General features: G+C 37.6%; 1 protein-coding gene across 1 annotated transcript; it reads left to right on the top strand.

Moving 5' to 3' along the window:
• Positions 1–11100: 11100 nt before the first annotated feature.
• On the top strand, positions 11101–18788 carry LOC137016979 (uncharacterized). The gene is made up of 9 exons (XM_067380844.1): positions 11101–11239; positions 14012–14158; positions 15507–15670; positions 15764–15900; positions 16089–16182; positions 16340–16684; positions 16816–16993; positions 17527–17654; positions 18117–18788. The coding sequence occupies exons 1-9, from the start codon at positions 11161–11163 to the stop codon at positions 18429–18431; spliced, it is 1587 nt and encodes a 528-aa protein (XP_067236945.1). The 5' UTR covers positions 11101–11160; the 3' UTR covers positions 18432–18788.
• The last annotated feature ends 434 nt before the right edge of the window (positions 18789–19222 follow it).

A 19222-nucleotide genomic window follows, 5' to 3' on the forward strand; every position in this document is an offset into this window, starting at 1 on the left:
TCAAAGTGAATCAGATAAATTAATTTATCTTTAAAATGTATAATTTTCTTCCGGGGGACTATGCCCCGGAACCCCCTATAGGGACAGAGGTACACCCAACCACAGAAAACACAAAATCGTGTGGGAAACACTGTACATAGTGCTCTCAAAATAATTATCTTAATATTAAAATACCTAAAATATGTGTTTGTAAAAAGTGTTTTCTTCTGCCGTGATCAGGATTTTACCATTATTTTGAGTCAGGAAAAAATTTGCAATCAAATTGTGTGCATTTTGTAAGTATGCAAAACACATGCAAATAGGTTGGCTGTTAGACAAACCCATATTTAAAGCAGGTTTTTACATATGTTAATACCAGCTCAAGTCACTAAATCTTACTAAATACCCAGGGTGTCTATGATTTATATTATTTCTATAAAATTGATCAGAATACCCATTTCCAACATTTCTAGAACATTTGCCAGAATTTACAAATAACAAAAGAAGAAAATGCAGCATTACTTACACATTTAAGCACTTTGCACCACCGATTTATAATGAAAAGAAACCCATTGTGAGAGAGACAGAACCTGAGAGAACCTCTTTGGTCCGCAGAGACAGCAGATTAGTACCTGCTTTTAATGGTATTAATTTACATATTCAGTTATCGTTTCTAAAATGACTTAAAATACTGATAACTTTGTGAGTGTAATTTAATATATTTGTACTTATATGAATTCACACCCCAAATTACATTGATAATTGGACATCTGTAAAAACAGCAGTGCAACTGCAAACCCAGTAGATGTCGGTAATTTTTTTTGTTTGTTTGTTTTGTTGTTTTGCACTTCCCATCAAGTACAATCAAACTTTTAGAAAATCAGGTCCTTTGCATACCCTACTGTCATGAAGTCTGTTTATTTTACTTTATGAATCGCTTAAGATTCATACATACTTATTGGTGGCATAAATCTTACCTTCATAACATATGTACTGCCACTTTTGTACACCAAATTTGTATAATTTGCATGGTATTTGAAAATATTATCATTCAGAAATGACATTATATTTATTTTACGATGTGAAATAATCTGACAAATATGCCACTGTTTTCCATGGACTGAATATTCAGAAAGCAAAATGACTTGTGCTTTATTTCATTACATTTAAAAGAGATAAAGGTACATAGCTTTTCACCCGTGATTAAAAAGAACATTTAAGAGATTTATGAAAACTTGTCATTGCCAGAAAGTTTTAATACGCTTGCAGCTGGCTGTCACCGTCTGACTGTGCAATCTCATTTGAGTTCATTTCAGCACAATAGCCACATTTTCAGTCTATTCATAAACTTTTAATCTTTCAATAATGCACTAACCTTAGTCATCACTGCTAACAAAGAAACACAAGACAGAATTTTAATATGAAATACCTCTCTTTATTTTCATGGTTTTTAGCTCACAAGGCTGCCTCTCTATCTTTAGGAAATCAGAGTTCAAATCAGTCTTTTAGAAATGCTTTTGCAATGTACTGGTTAAAACAATCCACTTTAGACATTCTACTAAGTAACTATGCAACTATGTCAAATACCAGACATTATTATTTGTAGTTTGTCTGCCTAATATCTGCTAACACTTTATTTTGATGGTCCCCCAACAGACATTCTATTGAAGTAGCTTTCCTATTCACAGTACATGTCAACTTGTTCTACAAACCCAAACCCTAACAACTAATCCTAACCTAACAGTCTAGTCTACTAATACTCTAAAGAGAGTGAGTTGACAAGTTGCAAAGTCACCTAGTTAGTAGAATGTCCAAAGTGGACCATCAACACTTGTTTACTTCACCATTACAGAAAAATGCAATATCAAATCTGAGAGATGCTCATTAATTAAGAGCATTTATGAAACTACAGATGTTCCTCATATTAATATTTTCTTTTCAATTACAGCCATAAAATCTAGCTTTCTGTAATCAAAAAAAAAAAAAAAAAGATCTTCAGCTTGGATGATATATCCTTAAACAGAATACAAATGAATGAGCCTACCTGATATTATATAGTCTATAGGTGACTGAAACTCATAATGAAGATGCTGCTATAGTGAAAACATAAATAAAATGCAGTTGAGGCCATTCGGAAGCTGAATACATTGACCTTGGTTGAGGTAGTCTGATTTTTTGCATACTCACAAACAAGCAATCATCTGAATAAATTCTCATATTTGCTTTTCATCTGTTGGAAAAAGATAAATTAATTAGGACATGACATTTTCTCTCCCCAGTTTGAGAATTTAGTTTTTGGATCTTCCAACAGGGTTTATTGAAAACTGTGTTTAGCATGAGTCAAAGAAAGCTAATCAGAATCTTTCATTTGGCTGCCATTTGTCTAAATTTTGTGTTGCTGGAGGGATATTTCCCTGGATATATTACTGTGTCGGCCACAATATTACTGCAGATTTAATGAATTTTAATTATTATTTGAATTATGAGTCAAGGTCATGATCAGTTTGATGTCAATAGGGCCTATTGTCCTTGTGGGATTTAATGAGTCCTGGCTTCTTCACTACATTTCCTTTGATACTAGACTATCTCTCATCTTATAGCTAGACCAAATTTCACTACGAAACTATAAGAAAGACCGAGACCTTTAGAACCTAACAAAAATGTTTTCTTCTTCTTTTCAGGAACTGACCCAAATGCACAGGAAGAACTGCTTTTGGTTCACCGTTTCTGGTTTGGCAGTCTCTGGTGATTTTTATGCAAACAATGAGCGTGTGGTACCAGGGGACATCAGAGCTTCATACAAACCACCTGCGTTTGTCAGCTCGCTGAAACCATAAATAAATAAGCCTGGGATGAAATGCTAGGAAGAACGAAAGGTTTGGAAACCCCCTGTCCACACATGAGTGAGAGAAAGACTGACAATGAATGAAAGAGTGACAGAGGAAGAGTGCAAAGGGATGAGAGATTGAGCACGCACCCCCTTTGGATTCTTCAGTGCTCCTGGGGAATGGCAGTGGAGAGAGAAAAGAAAATCACATCAAATCAATAGCTCTGTCTGGCCAAGAACTTTCTTTAAGGCGGATCTAAGTGGGCCAACTTTTGTCTCCAGTAGTCTGTCCCAGCATCGAGATGGTCCTAAAGATATGAATCAACAGTTTGCATGCTATAGCAGAATGGCACTAATACACATCTCATGTTTTTTTTTCTTTTCTGTACCTGCATTCTTGCTTCAAGGCTATTTCTGGCTTTAGAAACAATACGAGCGAGAAGATAAACATATTCACACATTGCAGATAAATTATATGCACTACTAAACACAGGAATTTCAATGCATACTTCTCAGAGCGGATAATCTTTCATAAGGACAGCATTTCACAAACTCTCTCTCTTTCACACATATACTCAAACCCGTATGCAAAGACCACAGATGTTGTGATGAATGACCTTTTTTCATATTTTGCACTGATTTTTGGATAAAATCTTGATGGGGTGGGTCTAAACATGGCAAAATATGCTACATGGAGCTGAGAGTACTGCACTCTTTTTGGTTGCTAAAAGCATTGGATGGATGAATCATTAGGTTTTCATTTTTATTTTAAAATGTGTAGGTTTTAAAGGGTTAGTTCAGCCAAAAATGAACATTCTGTCATTAATTACTCACCCTCATGTTGTTCCAAACCCGTAAGACCTTCGTTCTTCGGAACACAAATTAAGAATCAGTGGTTCGGAGTACCAAAGTCACATGCTTTCAGTAAATGAGGCTTTGTTACGTCATACGTGTTTCGTAGGTTCAATGGTACACGTGACTTTGGCAGATTTGTAATGCTTCAAAGCTTCATGAAGCAGTGTTTTGAAATCGCCATCACTAGATATTGTTGAATAAAGTCATTATTTTGTTTTTTTGGTGGACAAAAAGTATTCTCTTAGCTTTATAACATTAAGGTTGAACCACTGTAGTCACATGAACTGTTTTACATATAACTTTAGTACCTTTCTGGGCATTTGAAAGAGTAAATTAACGTGCTTTCAATGCAGGCCTCACTGAGCCATTGGATTTTATTAAAAATATCTTCATTTGTGTTTCGAAGATGAACACAGGTCTTGTGGGTGTGGAACGACATGAGGGTGAGTAATTAAAGACAGAATTTTCCTTTTTGGGTGAAATAACCCTTTAAGAATACGGCTGACTGCGATATTCAGAACGCCATGACTAACCAATCAGAAACAAGTTTTCTAGAGAGCCGTGTAATATGCATAGAACATTCTGACAGTTGACAAGGTTCCCAATTCTTTGGAAATCTGGATCTTTCTGTGCACGCAGATGCAGTGCAGCCCTGCTGATGAATAATTGCAACAGGCTGTTGAGGAGAAAGTAAACCTGATGCAGAGAGAGACTTATCTGGAGGTCATAGACATTTCAGTAAGCTTTTATCCCCCCCCCCCCGGCCTCGGGAAGATTTTTGACCACCCGGTCACAAGCCAAAAGAGGGAGCAAATGGAATCGGACACAGGCTTGTCAGAGAAGAGAAAATAAGACGCAAGGATTATGGGGAGCCACTGAATAGCTTCAGACGGAGAGTTGGGAATTAAAGGGTAGATAACAATGGAGCGGGTTATTGGGTGTTATCAGCGTGTGAGTGGCATGTCGATTCACATTCCAGCAGGATGCCAGCCCATGTCACTCACATCGAGAGCTCAGTGCACTCACAGGAGTAGAGTAAAACAACTTCAGTCACACTCCATTCTCTTTCGCTTTGTCTCACTTCCGCCCAGGGTTCACCGGGGTCAATCCTCGGTTGTAATACACCTCGCTTTTTTCATCCCTGCCACAGATAGCTGCTGAGCTGCGGTGCACAGAGGTGTGGAGATGTTCTCACATCCCTTTGATAAAAGGGTAGAGCAGAACATTTAGCACGGTAGTGCTACATGTTGCTCCAGATAGCACACTGTTGCCTGAGGAGGAATCAGTCAGAGGGGTTACTTAAAATCCTTACACCTCAGTTGATAGGGAATGATGGGACGTGATGTTTTTCCAAAGTGCTCATCACCAGACTCGCATTGTATTCTGGTTACTAGTTCCGTCTGTATGCAGAAAAAAAAAAAAGAATGAAAAATTGCACAACTTGCCAGTACTGTTTAAAGGTTCAAAAGTGCAGACAATAACAGGTTTTAATCAGACAAAAACAGGCTTTAATCAGATCTACTCAGCTGTTATTAAGAGTAGTCTTTAAGAGTGCTTGAACAGGTTTTCGAGGCAAAAAAGCACACACCTGTGAAAATTACAAAGCAGGTGCGAACATCAAAAAAGCTAAAAGTTCAGCCAAATAAAACTTTCTCATATTTGGCAGTTGTCTGAAATGAACTCTGGTTTCACAACTGTTTTATTGTTACATTTAAAGTGTAAGTCTATAATTATGAATCCAAAAACTTTTACAAAAAATTACACACCTGTCAGTTTGTTGTCTTTTAGATTATACTATGAAGAAAAAATAGCCTTTCTCAGATTTAAAAAAAAAAAAAAAAACATGCCAAAGTTTTACCTATGAGCAATGTAAAATGTGCATATTGTCGCATTTCAGTTCAACTATTGTGTTTTGACTTTTCTATTTCACCAATCTTCATATAGCAACAAAGCAATCAGAAGGAAAGTGAAAAGCAAGCACAAAAGGACAAAGTGCAATCTAACAGACCCAAACCGCTGTCCACTCCTTTCAGCCGCTGTCTTTCAACTGGACCACAGAGGCCATCCTATCCCCGGTCACAGCAAATTAAGGCAACCATTGGGGTGACCACAGGACCAAGCATTGTTTCCAACGAAGAGACGTGCAGGCTAATGAGGAGACAAGGGGGTATGTCTCGGGGAGATATTTTATTTTAAGTTATTTTTCTTCTCACAATAGGATAAGAAGTGGCAAGTCAGCCTTTTTGTTGCACTGCAAAAAAATTATAATAATTAGGATTTTTGTCTTGTCTTCCAATAAAATATTTTTAGTTATTAAAATATATATATATATATATATTTTACAATGTGGCACTTAATATTTGTGACAGAATGTGGTGGCTTGGTTTCTAAAACTTTTAGTCCAAAAATAACAAATAGATAACACAGTGAAAATGCCCGAACACACTGGAGCAAATGATAAACCTGACTCAAAAGGTAGATGGAGAGGTAACAATCAGTTCGTCCAAAGATGAAAACTGAAATATGCAGAAATCTTTCCAGACGTATTTCCTCTAAGCTCCATTGTAAGATAAGCTGTTCTTTTCTCTGAAACGTGTGCAAAGCTACTGTATTTCTGAAGAGAGAGGGGAAAATTGCATAAAGAATGAGGGAAAGAGAAAAAAGCGTGATAGATGTAGTCGTGTCTCCAATATAAAATATGAAAATCAAAAAGCCTAATCATACATTATGCAAAATACATAAAAAAAGAGTATTGTGAAGATTCGCATTGCTTTTGGGAGGGACAGGAGAGGATGTGGAGTCTCTCCAACAGCCAGTGACTATATAAATGTTGCAAAGACATGTTACTGCATGTCATTTGATGAACATTTTGAAAGTTGATGAGCCCCTAATAACATTTTCTAAGTCACATAAGTCTGAAAGCTCATTGTATCTTCCTGACTTCCTTTGCAACAGTGCGTAACTTGGTCTATATGGTCAGTCTTGCAATGCTGGTAAAATCTCAAAGGAATGCGATTGTAATGGCATGAGCAATCACATACATTATGGATGCCCAGTAAAACTGTTCCTCCACTCAGACTGTCAGTTTAGATGAAAAATGTGGCACGATCCATCACGTGCTAGACTTTTCTTTCCCATAGCTTGTGCTTGGCTGCCATCAAGTGGTCTGTTTGGTCTCTGCCGGTGTCATTTTGCCTCATTAAAACCATAATGTGTGCATCTAAAGATGTGGGTTTGTTTTCGATGCGCTATTTGACACGATTAGTCACTTAGCTATCCCCTCTAACCCTCCTCCTTTGTTTTTTCCTGTCTCCTCCATCATCCTACAAAAACAATCATTCGTCTTTCAAGCCCAGGCCCTCAAAGCCAACATCTCGTTCCTGGGCAACACTCCATCTTTTCCTTGGTAAAACAGCTACATCAGGATTGGATTCAGGCTACCTCATCAGTTTGTTTTGTGTTTGTGTGTGTGTGTGTGTGTGTGTGTTGTTTCTCACCGTAATGAATCACGCTAAACTCATAACTGTCAGAGTAGTCAGAGAAACTCATAAAATGGTAATCTGATCTCTAGGAATATGGAGAACTGATGAATGTGAGTCACAGGGTGCTGCTTCGAGTGTTATTTTATCTCCTCTACATGCAAATATGGATTAGCTGTGGGGGTGTGGGGGGGATGTCCTGAAATGTATGTTTGGATACCTGTCAACATCATTTTAGTAGTTAAATTAATTGAATGACTAAAAGCAAAGGTCTTCAACAGGAGGTTCATGGAGGTACTGCTGGTCTGCCAATTATAGTTCTTTAATTATTTTTATTAAATGAAAATGTAAATATGTGTTATAAAAAAAACAATTATGTTCAAACAAAGCTAAATTTAAGAATCTAAAGTTCAATTAAATGTTTACTTGTTCCTCCCACATCAAAATGCATTAAAGGGCACCTATTATGCAAAATTCAACTGTGTGTTGGCAGTGTGTTTACACAACCACCCTATAATGATAAAAATACACCCACTCCTTTTTTTAATTCCCATAAATCATAAGCAGTGTCTCAGAACAAGCCGTTTGCAGATTCTGGGCAAAGCGACATCACTTTGCACAGGCCCCGCCCACAACTGCTGATGGACTCTGCCGTATTAGCATAGACCCCGCCCTGAGTGAGTTGTACACTGTCAGCCATTTTCTCCAGGCTGGAGCAGCTGTAGCGATAAGAATGTATCGTAAATGACTGAGGTGTTTTTTGTTGTTGGATGTAATGCCGAGTTCAGACCAAGCGGCAACCTCCCCCTTTCTCTCGTGAAGCCAATACGGAAGTAACTTAAACTGCGATTCATCAACTGGCCGCTAGGGACAGGCTCCGAAACTCCATAGAGTCCCGTGTTAAACTGGCCAAGTTTATAGCAGAAAAAAACATGTTTACAAGTTGGTTCAAATTGTGGTTTTGGTCTATACTGCTATTTTTGCCCTTCATGACAGCTCTGAGGGGGGTGAATTTTTTTATAACTTATCCGTTTAAATTATATTAAGCCTTAAAGTTCTGCATAATTAAGGGCGTGATCACTTGAGTGACAGGTAGATTGCACTGCTGTCTGTGAGCTGTCAATTTACCTCAGCTGCCGCTGAATTTGGCATCTCAGCCATTTTTTTTCTCGATTATTTTATACAATTATAAAATATGGCTTGCTGCATAATATTCGAGACTGATGTGTGTCTGTGTAGATGTGCATGCATGCGGAAGAAACAGAACACACGTTGTTGGATCGTGGCATTGGCTGAAAGTTTTGTTTGTGAGATTTACTACAATGACAATGGCGGGAGGATATCAAAATCCGACAGCACTGTTTGGATATTATAACTAAAACTGCTGCACTATTTTGAAAAAAATATACTTTGGACACAGGCTCATTTGTTTGTTAGATACAGTTTTACAACATAAAGGCTGTTCAGATTGCATCCTTTCTTGAAGAACGATGACAGAGAGCAGATCATTCAGAAGAAGTGTGAAATATGTTTTTTTGTTTTGCAATGGACACTCATATTTTACCCAAGTGCAACAGATTGGATTCATCTCGCGATCTCTATTTCATTATAAAGGTATGAAGTCCCATTTGATTTTCCATGTTGTTATTTGCACACCCAACACTACTGGTGTTGGAGCATCTATATCTTAAAGAAACACCGTAGATTGACAGTAAACCTTTAGAACGTTCTGATGATAAAACTTGTCTTCATTATTATTTTAGATCGTATCTAAGATAGATAGATAGCTCCTTTGCCTGCTAACATGGTCACGTCAAGCTAGACGGGCGTGGTTTCAGCAACCAATCACATCAGCTCAAACCACCTCCCCGCCTCTTTACCCATTTTCAGTTATCCGGGAGTGACGTGCGGTGACGCGCAGCTAAGATGGCCACGGCCTCATTTAGGCGTCAAAACTGCTGTTCAGAACTCTATGGGTGACGTCACGGACGCTACGTCCATATTTTTTTACAGTCTATGGTTCAGACTGCATGATTTTAGCCCCGATTTTGGCTCGCCGACAGGTTTTGAGAAATCGCCGACAAATGCCTGAAATCGCAGGTAAATCGGTGCTCGTTCACGCGAGTGACAATCACTCAGTGTGAATGAGCAAAGACGCGATCTGAGAGAATTGCCAACGAGTCGCAGACACCTGTGAAATATTTGGCATGCTAATAAAATCCTGCTGTGTGAAAAGTGTTCTGACTGAAAACTACATCGGCGATGACCGACAGCCAATGAGAGAGCAAGATACAGAGCAGCATGGAGTTCGGGGAGGAGTTATAGACTACAATATCAGCAAGCATGGCTTTGTTTCAGAAAAAGGCTTCTTCTCGGTCTATTTGGTCTATGTCTTTTTCTTGTTTTCGCTGCAAATCAGCGCACAGGCAATTCATATTGCAAGCTTCTTGCGGGCTACCATTTTTAATAATAATCCCAGTCTCACGTGAGAACTCCGGTCTTGCAAGCGTGATATCGCATTGTTTCCTTGTCACATCTCGCGTGTGTTTGGTTGTGAAACGTAGTTTGCGTGCCAGACAGAGTTGTCGGCGATTCTTCCTATTGTAAAGTCATGCAGTGTGAAAAGAACAGTGACCCGACTACTTGGGAAATCGTGCAGTCTGAACTCGGCTTAAGAGTGAACATAAAAGTCTCCATGTACTCCCAACTTCTGAGCTGCTGAAGACATAGTGGATGTTTTTGTTTTTGAAGAGAATGAGCCCCCATATACCTACATTTGTTTATGTCTGCACAAATCATTTTACAACAGACTGCTTTGTGAACGAGGGTCAATAGAATGCAAAACACAGTGATTTTCTGAAGTGAAAATGGATGCTTCATCTTTTGTGTAATGTACAATAAACATCATAAAACTCTGACTTATTCAGACGTGTCCGGTACAACAGGCTTGTACTAATAATGGATAAAAGCAAGATAAAAACATAATTTATAAATGTAATTAAACTAAACCTGTTCTATCTCCATGCAGCATATATTCTCAGTTTCTGACATTATTTAGTAAGTGCGTCCCGACTCCTGACACCAGAGAATGAGGTCTTTAAGCTCCGCCTTCGTAGACATTTGCATTTAAAGGGACACACACTAAAGCTGTGCGTTTTGCTCATTCCCAAAAAGTGGCCATTTTAACATGCTATAAAAAATTATCTGTGGGGTATTTTGAGCTAAAACTTAACACACACTCTGCACAGCAAATGTCAGAGTGTTAAAATCCCAGAGTTTTGATGACCAGAGTAAAATTTATACACTTTGGAGTAAACTGGGCTTCACCAGAAACTCTCAAGTGTTAATGTATTGGTTCAGTGTTGATGTGGAGCTGTTGTAGTGTTATAGTGGGATGATGAACTCTTTGAGAGTCAATCTGTTGCTGTCCCGTCCGCACATGAGTTTAGGTTTCGATACGTCATCAGATGGACTAAGCGTTGTCATTGGTTGAATCATGACGCAGCCTCATGGACACCAGTTTCCAACTGACATCCGAAATCGTCGACATTTTGATTCTGCGGGACCGTAGGTAAGAAATCACCAAGTTAATCATGCCGAATATTCCTGTTTGTCTTATTGTCTTAATTATCATAACTAAAACACTAAAAGCGCTAATGTAGAAGTAGAAGAGGTGTGACGTTTTGTAATTTAGTTTAACGTTAGCTAACTTACTATACCAATGGTAGCTAAAGTAATTGTGAATGTTAGATCTGGTAAAACTGTTTTTTTAGTGGTAATTTTTTGTCGTTGACCATTAAATGAAATTGCAGCAATCATTTGTAACGTTAGCTGCCGCTCCCAATCTCCCGCCTTGTGCAGGCTAAATTGACTAACGTTAGCTAGCCTTGAAAGCTAACGTTACAGATTCCCGTCTGAAATGATTGAGTCTGACTTTATTTGCACTACATTTGGTATTGTGCGTGTTCAGTAAACCAGTTGTATTTTTTATGTTTTAGTAATATGTGAGAAACTACAGCAATGCTTTTCAAAGTGCAGTACCAAGGAAAGAAGTACATCAAACTCAATGGAGCATCATATCCAGCATTTCTCAGGGAGGGTAAGTTAATGTTAATGGCATTCTTCTCTTCGTTCTCTTTATAATTGAAGTTTAGATCAGAGGTCTTGTTTACCGAATATTTTCCTTCATTGACTGATTTTTTTAGCAGTGACGGAAACATCTGAAGGTCGAATCAGGGTTCCTACAAAGTCTCGAAAGTTTGGAAAATGCTTGACTTTAATTTATTTCTTCATGACGTCAGATGTAACTAAAAATATAAATAAAACCGACTGACAATCGTTATTTTTTATTTTTTTGTTTAATGTCATGAGGCACCCTCTGTTACGAAGCAGGTCTCGTGTAATTCCATTTAGGCCTATTTGGCGCCTCGTGTTCGCCTGGCGCGCAAACATCTGCATTAAGATTTGTTGCTTGCTGTAATTGTACCGATGACTGCCTAGAGAAGATTATAAATACAAAAAATGATTGCATCGACGATCAACAGACTGAAAGGCATCCTGTTATGTAAGAAACACACTGATGTGAGCGCCATGGGAGAATAAGCCTTTACCAGCCATTCCAAAGGTAATCGGAGACAAATGAATTTGACTGAATTCTTTAAAAACATTATGAAATTAATTAATATCGAATCAATATATAAATGTAATGTAGGGAGGGGGGTGTTCTTTCCGTCGTGCACGTTTGTGTAAGCACTCTGGTTTCTGTTTACAAAAGCAAAAGTTTAAATGTTAACGTCTGCAGCATTGTATGCATTGTAGCCAGTCGAAAGTTTAGTTTTTCATGATGCTTAGAGGACTAAACTTTCGGAGTGACCACCGCTTTTACCAGTGTGAGTTCTGTAAATAATCGTTCCGTGATAGTAGTAACCATAGCAACGGGCGTGACAAAACAAATCTTATATGACAGTATAGATCTGTGCATCATGTCTTACTGTGTAAATACAGACTAATAGAGCTGCCACTGACAAGAATAAATAAAACAAATCAGTGTTGGTTGAATATGTTTAGATTCAGTTAAATAGTCTATTGATAACACTTAAACACTGTTTTTCACGTGTCCAAACAATGTTTATTTATTAAAATAATATTTTAAGGTATTTACGAAAGCTATTCATGTATTATATACTCATTATTATCATTATTATTATTCCAACCATCTACAAAAAACTCAACCTAATTTACAGTTGACAACAAATATACAAAAATATAACCATATTTTTAAAAAGTATCCAAAGAGTGATTTAATATAAGTTGTATTTATATTGAAGATTCTAATATTTTAGATTGTAGTTTTCTAAAGGGGTGCTGTTTATACTATTTATATGCTTTAATTTTGTTGCTGCTTGAATATGGATTTAGGGACCTTAAAAATGCTTGAAAAGTGCTTAAATTAAACTCTTCAAAATCTGTACAAACCCTGACTATGAAAAGTGACTCTTCATATATTAAAAAATGCATAATCTAGCCTATATGCTCCTATATCTTGTAAGTTCATGAATGATTAAAAATTAAAATGTAAATTAAAACGAAAGCTATTAAATGTCTTAGAATTAAAATATGAAAATTAAAATGGAGTAATAGATTAAGGTGCAATTTTTACGACCATATCCATCAAAATAAAGGACAATGTGAAAGTCTTACGCGACCACTGGTTTAGATGTACGTTTATATGAAATTTTATTCTTAGCACCATGCTAGTCTACCGTAGCTTTGCCCATTAACCCCTTAACTGTCACCCCCACTTTTTTTTTTTAGACAAGAAAATGCACTATCCAAACTTAAATGGTTGTAATTCAAGCATACTTTGGAGTGTAGACAAAAGGCTGGTCTTGTTTTAAAGATGAAATTTGGCAGATTATTGTAGATGTGAAAACTTATGTAAGTGAAACAGGAAAAAAGTTATAGAAGTTTATGTTTATGAAAATGTAAAATGTAAAAATATAATATTTTATATTTTACATAAAATATATATTTTACAAAACAAGTTTTACTCTAAAGCTGCAAGGAAATCAAAGCCAAAAATCTGAACAAGTTGTGTTCCAAATTTCAGGTTGATATCTCAAAAAATGAGCTTTCAGTAAGATTTTGTTTGGGCGCAGTACCACACTTTTTCACTAGATGACAACCAAGCTCCATTACTGACCATATAAAGGCGCCTCCATTTCCATATATGGTTTGAGTGATCTGAACCATATATTTCCATTATTTTCATACAATTTATGAAGTAGACATCCTATATAGAAGTAGTATGGGAATTTTGGCAGAATTTGATATGAATTCAGCCTCTAATAAACATAAAAATAACATGTATGTAGGCCTAGGTTATAGATCGGCGCCACAATCATAAATGTATTTTTTTTCCTATTAAAAACATTTTCAGACCTTTTTTTTCTCAAAAAATTGAATGGATGTTATCTTTTGAACTCTTGGCATGAAAACAAACATGTTTCAACCAATCTTTAATGATTTTTCATGTTCATTGCAATTTCAAAATAAAGGTCTGAACATGCCTTATGAGTATGAAAATATGCTTGTTGCAAATTGATAAATTACTGCTCCTATGTAATTTATTTTGGAAATCAGTCACCAAATATGTAAACTAGAGATTCTAAGCTTTCAAATGATATATAGTTTATCAAGATTCGTTTAGGTTTAGTATAGAATATTACTGTTTTAAATATGTAATGGCAAACGTCCCACCTGTGGGACGGTGACAGTTAAGGGGTTAAGATAGAAATAGTGCTAAAAACATTATTTTTCTCCCACTTTCTAACCGTAACACAACAACTTATGTTTTTTTCTGTATTCAAAGCTAAAGCAAAGTTCAGCATACCCCCTGAGACAAACATGTATGTGCTGGATGACAGTGGAACAGAGGTTGATGAAGAGGTCTTCAGCGACATCTTGGAGGAAAAAGCAGACATCCTGTGGACCATTGTTAATGTTCTTTCAGTTTCTGGTAAATGGTTGCACAACTACAGTGTACATTGCAGGGTAACAATACCAATGTGTTAACATTGTAATTTATTTGCTATCACAAAACCAAAACAGTAGCTTCTCACCAATGTCCGATTTGTGCTTTCTCTGTTAAAGGACCACTTTGCATATTTCCAACCTTATCTCTTATCTGTCAGTGTTCACATAAGGATGTGAAAAACTACATTTGAGATAAAATGGATTAGGGTTGTGCCGATGGACGATATCATCGTCCATCATGATGGCTGACTGACATCACGATGGAGAGACACCATCGTGATGCCACGCCCCCGCCCCTTTTATTCCCTTCACGTGCAACCTATTGGAAAGCCCAGACGAGTCATTAGTTGGGAAATAAAATAACCCTTTCGCACGTAAGTTTAAAACATTCTGGCTGACCCCCCAGCGTGAGTTTTTCAAGGCAACCGTTATTTAGAACGTATTACTTTATTGTTTCCATGGTGACGCATCATTGCTTGTCATGTCACACACCGCAGTGCTGTATGACTGATGATCTGCTTTTATTTCAGTTTTGCTTTTTTATTCAAAATATTCACTAATTTGTTAACTATAACATGAAATATCTGATATTCCAATTGTCAAATATGTGAAAGTGGATGTGTTTGGCTGTTTAAACAATTTTATAATGATTGAGTTAGTTGAGCTATACATGTTATGGGCGTCGCCATGTTAGTTTGTGCCGCAGGTTCTGTTGGATTTACAACATCTTATATGTATTTAAACATCCGAAACCTAAAATAAACATGTGGTTGAAAACACTGCATATTTGTGATATATCAAAAGTGCTGCGCACTGGTTTAGAGATGGACGCGCACATTTGAATTTGGCAATTGATCACGTGATGCACTGCACTGAACGTTCTAATCACACCGGTGTGATCGTACGCGTCAAAGGGATAAATAAAGTAATAAAGTTAAATAATGATTAATAATTATATAATAACGAAAAATTAAAATACACCCCCCACCCTCGACGATATCATCGTCCATCACGATTACTGTAAACATCGTCAACTGCCAATTTAGGGGACATCGCCCAACCCTAAAATGGATTAGCCGGTAAGACTGTTGACCCGAGTACTTCTCAAAAAACAGTCAGTCTTGCCATCTAGTAGTTAATGTATCATGGCCTAAACTGCTTAAAGTCTGGCCACATTAACTACCAAAACTCATGTAATTTATAGAAGACAAAGAAAAAAAGTTTCCTGTAAGCAGTCTCACCATGCCTTTTTTTAACCTCTCCTCACTTAAACCTGTGGAAACATTGACTGAAATATTTTTTTTAAATGATGATCTTTTTGCCCTTTTCAGACTCTCCCATCCAGTCCTCGTGCACAGACACCTTGTCACTATCATCACCCTCATCGGACAGTGATGCTTCTCTGATGTCCCCAAAAAGACAGCGCATTGATGACGCCTTTGTGATGTCCCCAAAAAGTCTACATACTGATGACAGTTCTTCACAAGCCAAAGAGGTGATGTTTTTTCAGAACATTTCACTTTATGTTGTAAACATTACATTTACCTGTTACTGTTACCATAACATTTTTGGTAAACCTGTTGTCAAGCTTGTCAAAAGAATTCTGGAACAAAAGCCTGGAGGGGAGAAAATCCTTGCAAAATATGCAATGACAGGAGAGATGAAGGACCGAGCACGCCGTGATCTCGTCAGCATTGTTGTTGCTGAAATGTTTGAAAAGTATGGGTAAGTAAAATGCTTTATGGTGCATGATTTGGTAAAGTGTATATTCATAGTATTCAATTGCAGATTTGGTAGTTGTAATCAAATAGGTGATTATCATTAAATGACAACTGTTGCCAATGAGCTGTGGCCTTGCGCAGATCATAGGTTTTCCAGTGTGTTTGTTTTAATACACAACATTTATTCCACAGACGTGCTCCCCCTATGGATAAAAGAGCACAGTATGCATTGGGGATAGTAACACTGTTCCCCTCTCTAAAAGATCCCTACTCCAAAAAAGGCTATGTGAGTACAAATTTAAAAGTAAGGTTAATCTTAATAAACAAATGAATAATGTTCTGGTGCATTTTAGAAGTCTAACACTTCTTTTCTAAAGATCTCTATTGGTTCATGCTGAAACTGTTTTTTTATACATTTCCATCTTTGTTGATACTGTCTTTAGGAACACTTTTTTGACATAGACAGCAATGAGGGCTACATTGCCTGGAAGATTAAAAACACACAGCGAGAACTCAGCAATGGCGGTACCAATGGGGGTAGGAGAAGGAGCTCTCACACTACAGGCAGCAGCGGACCAAACTTACAGAGAGATGTGACTAAAGTGCAGCAGTTGGAGGGAGACCAGTGTCGTGAGGCCATATCTCTACTGAAACACAGCACAGACAACGAACAGATCTTCATGAAAATGAGAGAAACTTTCCAGCACCGGCAAAAGTTGATTCATGATCCTGAGCAATGCAGCACAGTGCTTACTGTGTTCCCAAGGTTTCTTGACACAAAAGGCCTGGTAAGTTTTTTTTTTTTTTGTAAGCATATTTGTTTTTGCAATGTCAAGAACAGCTGCTCAAAGATGAAAATGGTCACCTACCACTATACCACCATCATCAAATACACATATGCTTGCTTCTTCCCCTTTAGGTGGCGCAAGACTTTGACCTTTTGTTTGGAGCTGAGACTTCATCAAAACTCCTTGAGAAATGGGATTTCCTGAAGGCCAAAGTAATAGAGCAAGCCAAGGACATCAGCAAGACACCCCTGCTTGAGCATCTCATCCAGTCTGCAGAGGAGAACACTGATGAGGATGACGAGGTCCCAGGTAAATAATTTACATGAATCTGGTGTGTATCTTTCAAATGTCGACTTACTTAATTTATTTACCATGACAAATAGTGACATCACTGTGGAAAATTCCAGTCAGTGATGTCACTTCACAATGGTGTAAAAAGCATTTTCCTCAGCATTTTACACAAAGTCCTGACAGTAATTGAATCTTTGTAAACTTCACTGAATGAGCGCAAGTCCGTGTATCAATCAAACGGCAGTGGGAATGGAAGCGCAATAACCCTTGACTGAAGCCCACGTAGATTAAGTTACTACCATTTTCATAGGCTTCAATTGGCACAATGTTTGAAGGAGAGCATTGTGCAGAATAAAATTTCCTTGATATTTTGGACTTTTAATCCAACCAATTGATTAATAATTGACAGGTTAATCGATTATCAAAAAAAATGTTAGTTGCAGAACTAGAATTTTTATTGAAAAGAGTTTTTGAGTTTTAATATTGATGTAGTATCAAAGGTTTTGGTTAGGTGTATATCATGCTTTAAGCAGGTGCTTCTGCCTTCTCAGGTTGGGATAGTGACATGGCCTCACTGCTACTGCTGGTCTACCTACTGCCACCACCTCCAAGTGGAAAGAAGGGAGCTGTAAAGATCAGTACCCGGGAAGCTGTGGACCGTGTAGTCAAATTTCATAAGGTCAGTGTGTCCTGATCTTTAATGGCAATAGCCGTTGTCAAAAGGCAATAGTTTAACCCCCAGATTATTAATCTATTTCTTTTCAATGCCACATCCACAGAATTTTAAGTCTGATAATTCATGTTTTGCCTCCTGGAAGTGCATAGCGAATAGAGAGTGGGGTTCACTCTTTTGACCGCAGTCTTGTGCTGGTTCATTCTTATTTTCAGTTGTCTGTTTGTCTTTCCAACGTATTAGAGTTTGCAGGGACATGTGCTAAGGTAACCAACATTGATGACCTCTCTGTTTAATTCCCTCTCTTTGTGTGACCATGGTACAAAACCTTGGTTGCCTTATCACATGCTAAATATATCCTGCATGGGAAAGCTAACTGTGCCATCAAAGGGTTCTATCAGAGTGTGACTTATCCATCAAAATGTGATGTTCAGTGTAGATTCATTTCAGTTTATTGTTATCTTACAGTCATGTCGCAGCCTTCAGGAGCACTCTGGTCCAAACCAGCGGAGGCAGCCCTACATCCTGGCAGTTGGGACGACAAGAAAGCACATCCACGAGTTCTACATTGCATTGGATGGTGATCTCCTTCCCTGCAAGGGCAAGTCTTCCCTGTCAGCCTTTGATGAACTGTTCAAAGCACATTATGTTTTCGGCATCTCCTATGACCAGGCCTTAAATGGCATGTACACATTTGTGCAGACCACCATCTACAACATTGATGTAGGTCATTCTCACGAAACTCCCAGAGTCAAGGACCTAAGAGCTAAGCTCCTCAACTAAAGAGTTATGATGTTCAGATGCTTTGTTTGCAAGTCTAGTTTTGTTACCGTTCAAATGTTGAACTGAGTATCGTCCAGGCCTTTTAGTTTGCACAGACAAAGAGGACGATTTGCCTGTATTTAGTCAGATAAAAGACATCATTGCATTTAATCGAGAATATTTTCTTGTAACAGAGGACTTTCAGACACTTTGTTTTGCAGAGCATTTTCATTCCTTTCATGTGACGCAGGGAAATGATCAGAATGTTTCCATGCTTAAAGTTGATAAATTGCACTTCTTTAAGCCGTTTGATCTGCAAACTACTTAAGGTTTTGATCGAGATTATCAGTATGTGGTTCCTGTACATGCGTTTGTATGAGTTTGTGGTTTTTGCACATCCATGAACTGTTTAATAAAACAGACATAAAAAGCACTAACTTGGAGTATTTTTCATTCACTGATGTTTCTAGGTTTACACTGCAGGTGTTGGAAACTATTGAAACACTGTAAATAAAAAAGTACTGGCTTTAGAGTACATTTGTACTCTCCAAGTGTTAAATAATAAGCTCAGCAAAGGTTCTAGGTTTACACTGCAGGTGTTCAAAAGCACTGAAACAGTGTCAAAAAGTGCTATGTATAAGAGTACATTTTAACTCTCCAGGTGTTCTAATGTAACTATTTTTGAGAGTATATATTTTACACTTTTTACAGTGTTCAACGAACACCGAACTCTTGGACCTATATATACACTGAAACCAGTGTTCAGTGTACTCCTATAGAGTACATTGAACACTCTGATTTTTGCTGTGTGG

This window comes from Chanodichthys erythropterus, chromosome 1, assembly GCF_024489055.1.
Source record: "Chanodichthys erythropterus isolate Z2021 chromosome 1, ASM2448905v1, whole genome shotgun sequence".
Taxonomy (NCBI): Eukaryota; Metazoa; Chordata; class Actinopteri; order Cypriniformes; family Xenocyprididae; genus Chanodichthys; species Chanodichthys erythropterus.

What these genes read in the sequence shown, in the direction of transcription:
- LOC137016979 (XM_067380844.1), top strand. Translation starts at nt 11,161, where the DNA reads ATGCTTTTCAAAGTGCAGTACCAAGGAAAGAAGTACATCAAACTCAAT. An exon ending in GAAATGTTTGAAAAGTATGG is followed by an intron (nt 15,901 to 16,088) that starts GTAAGTAAAATG and finishes TTTATTCCACAG; the next exon opens with ACGTGCTCCCCCTATGGATA. An exon ending in GTGTAGTCAAATTTCATAAG is followed by an intron (nt 17,655 to 18,116) that starts GTCAGTGTGTCC and finishes GTTATCTTACAG; the next exon opens with TCATGTCGCAGCCTTCAGGA.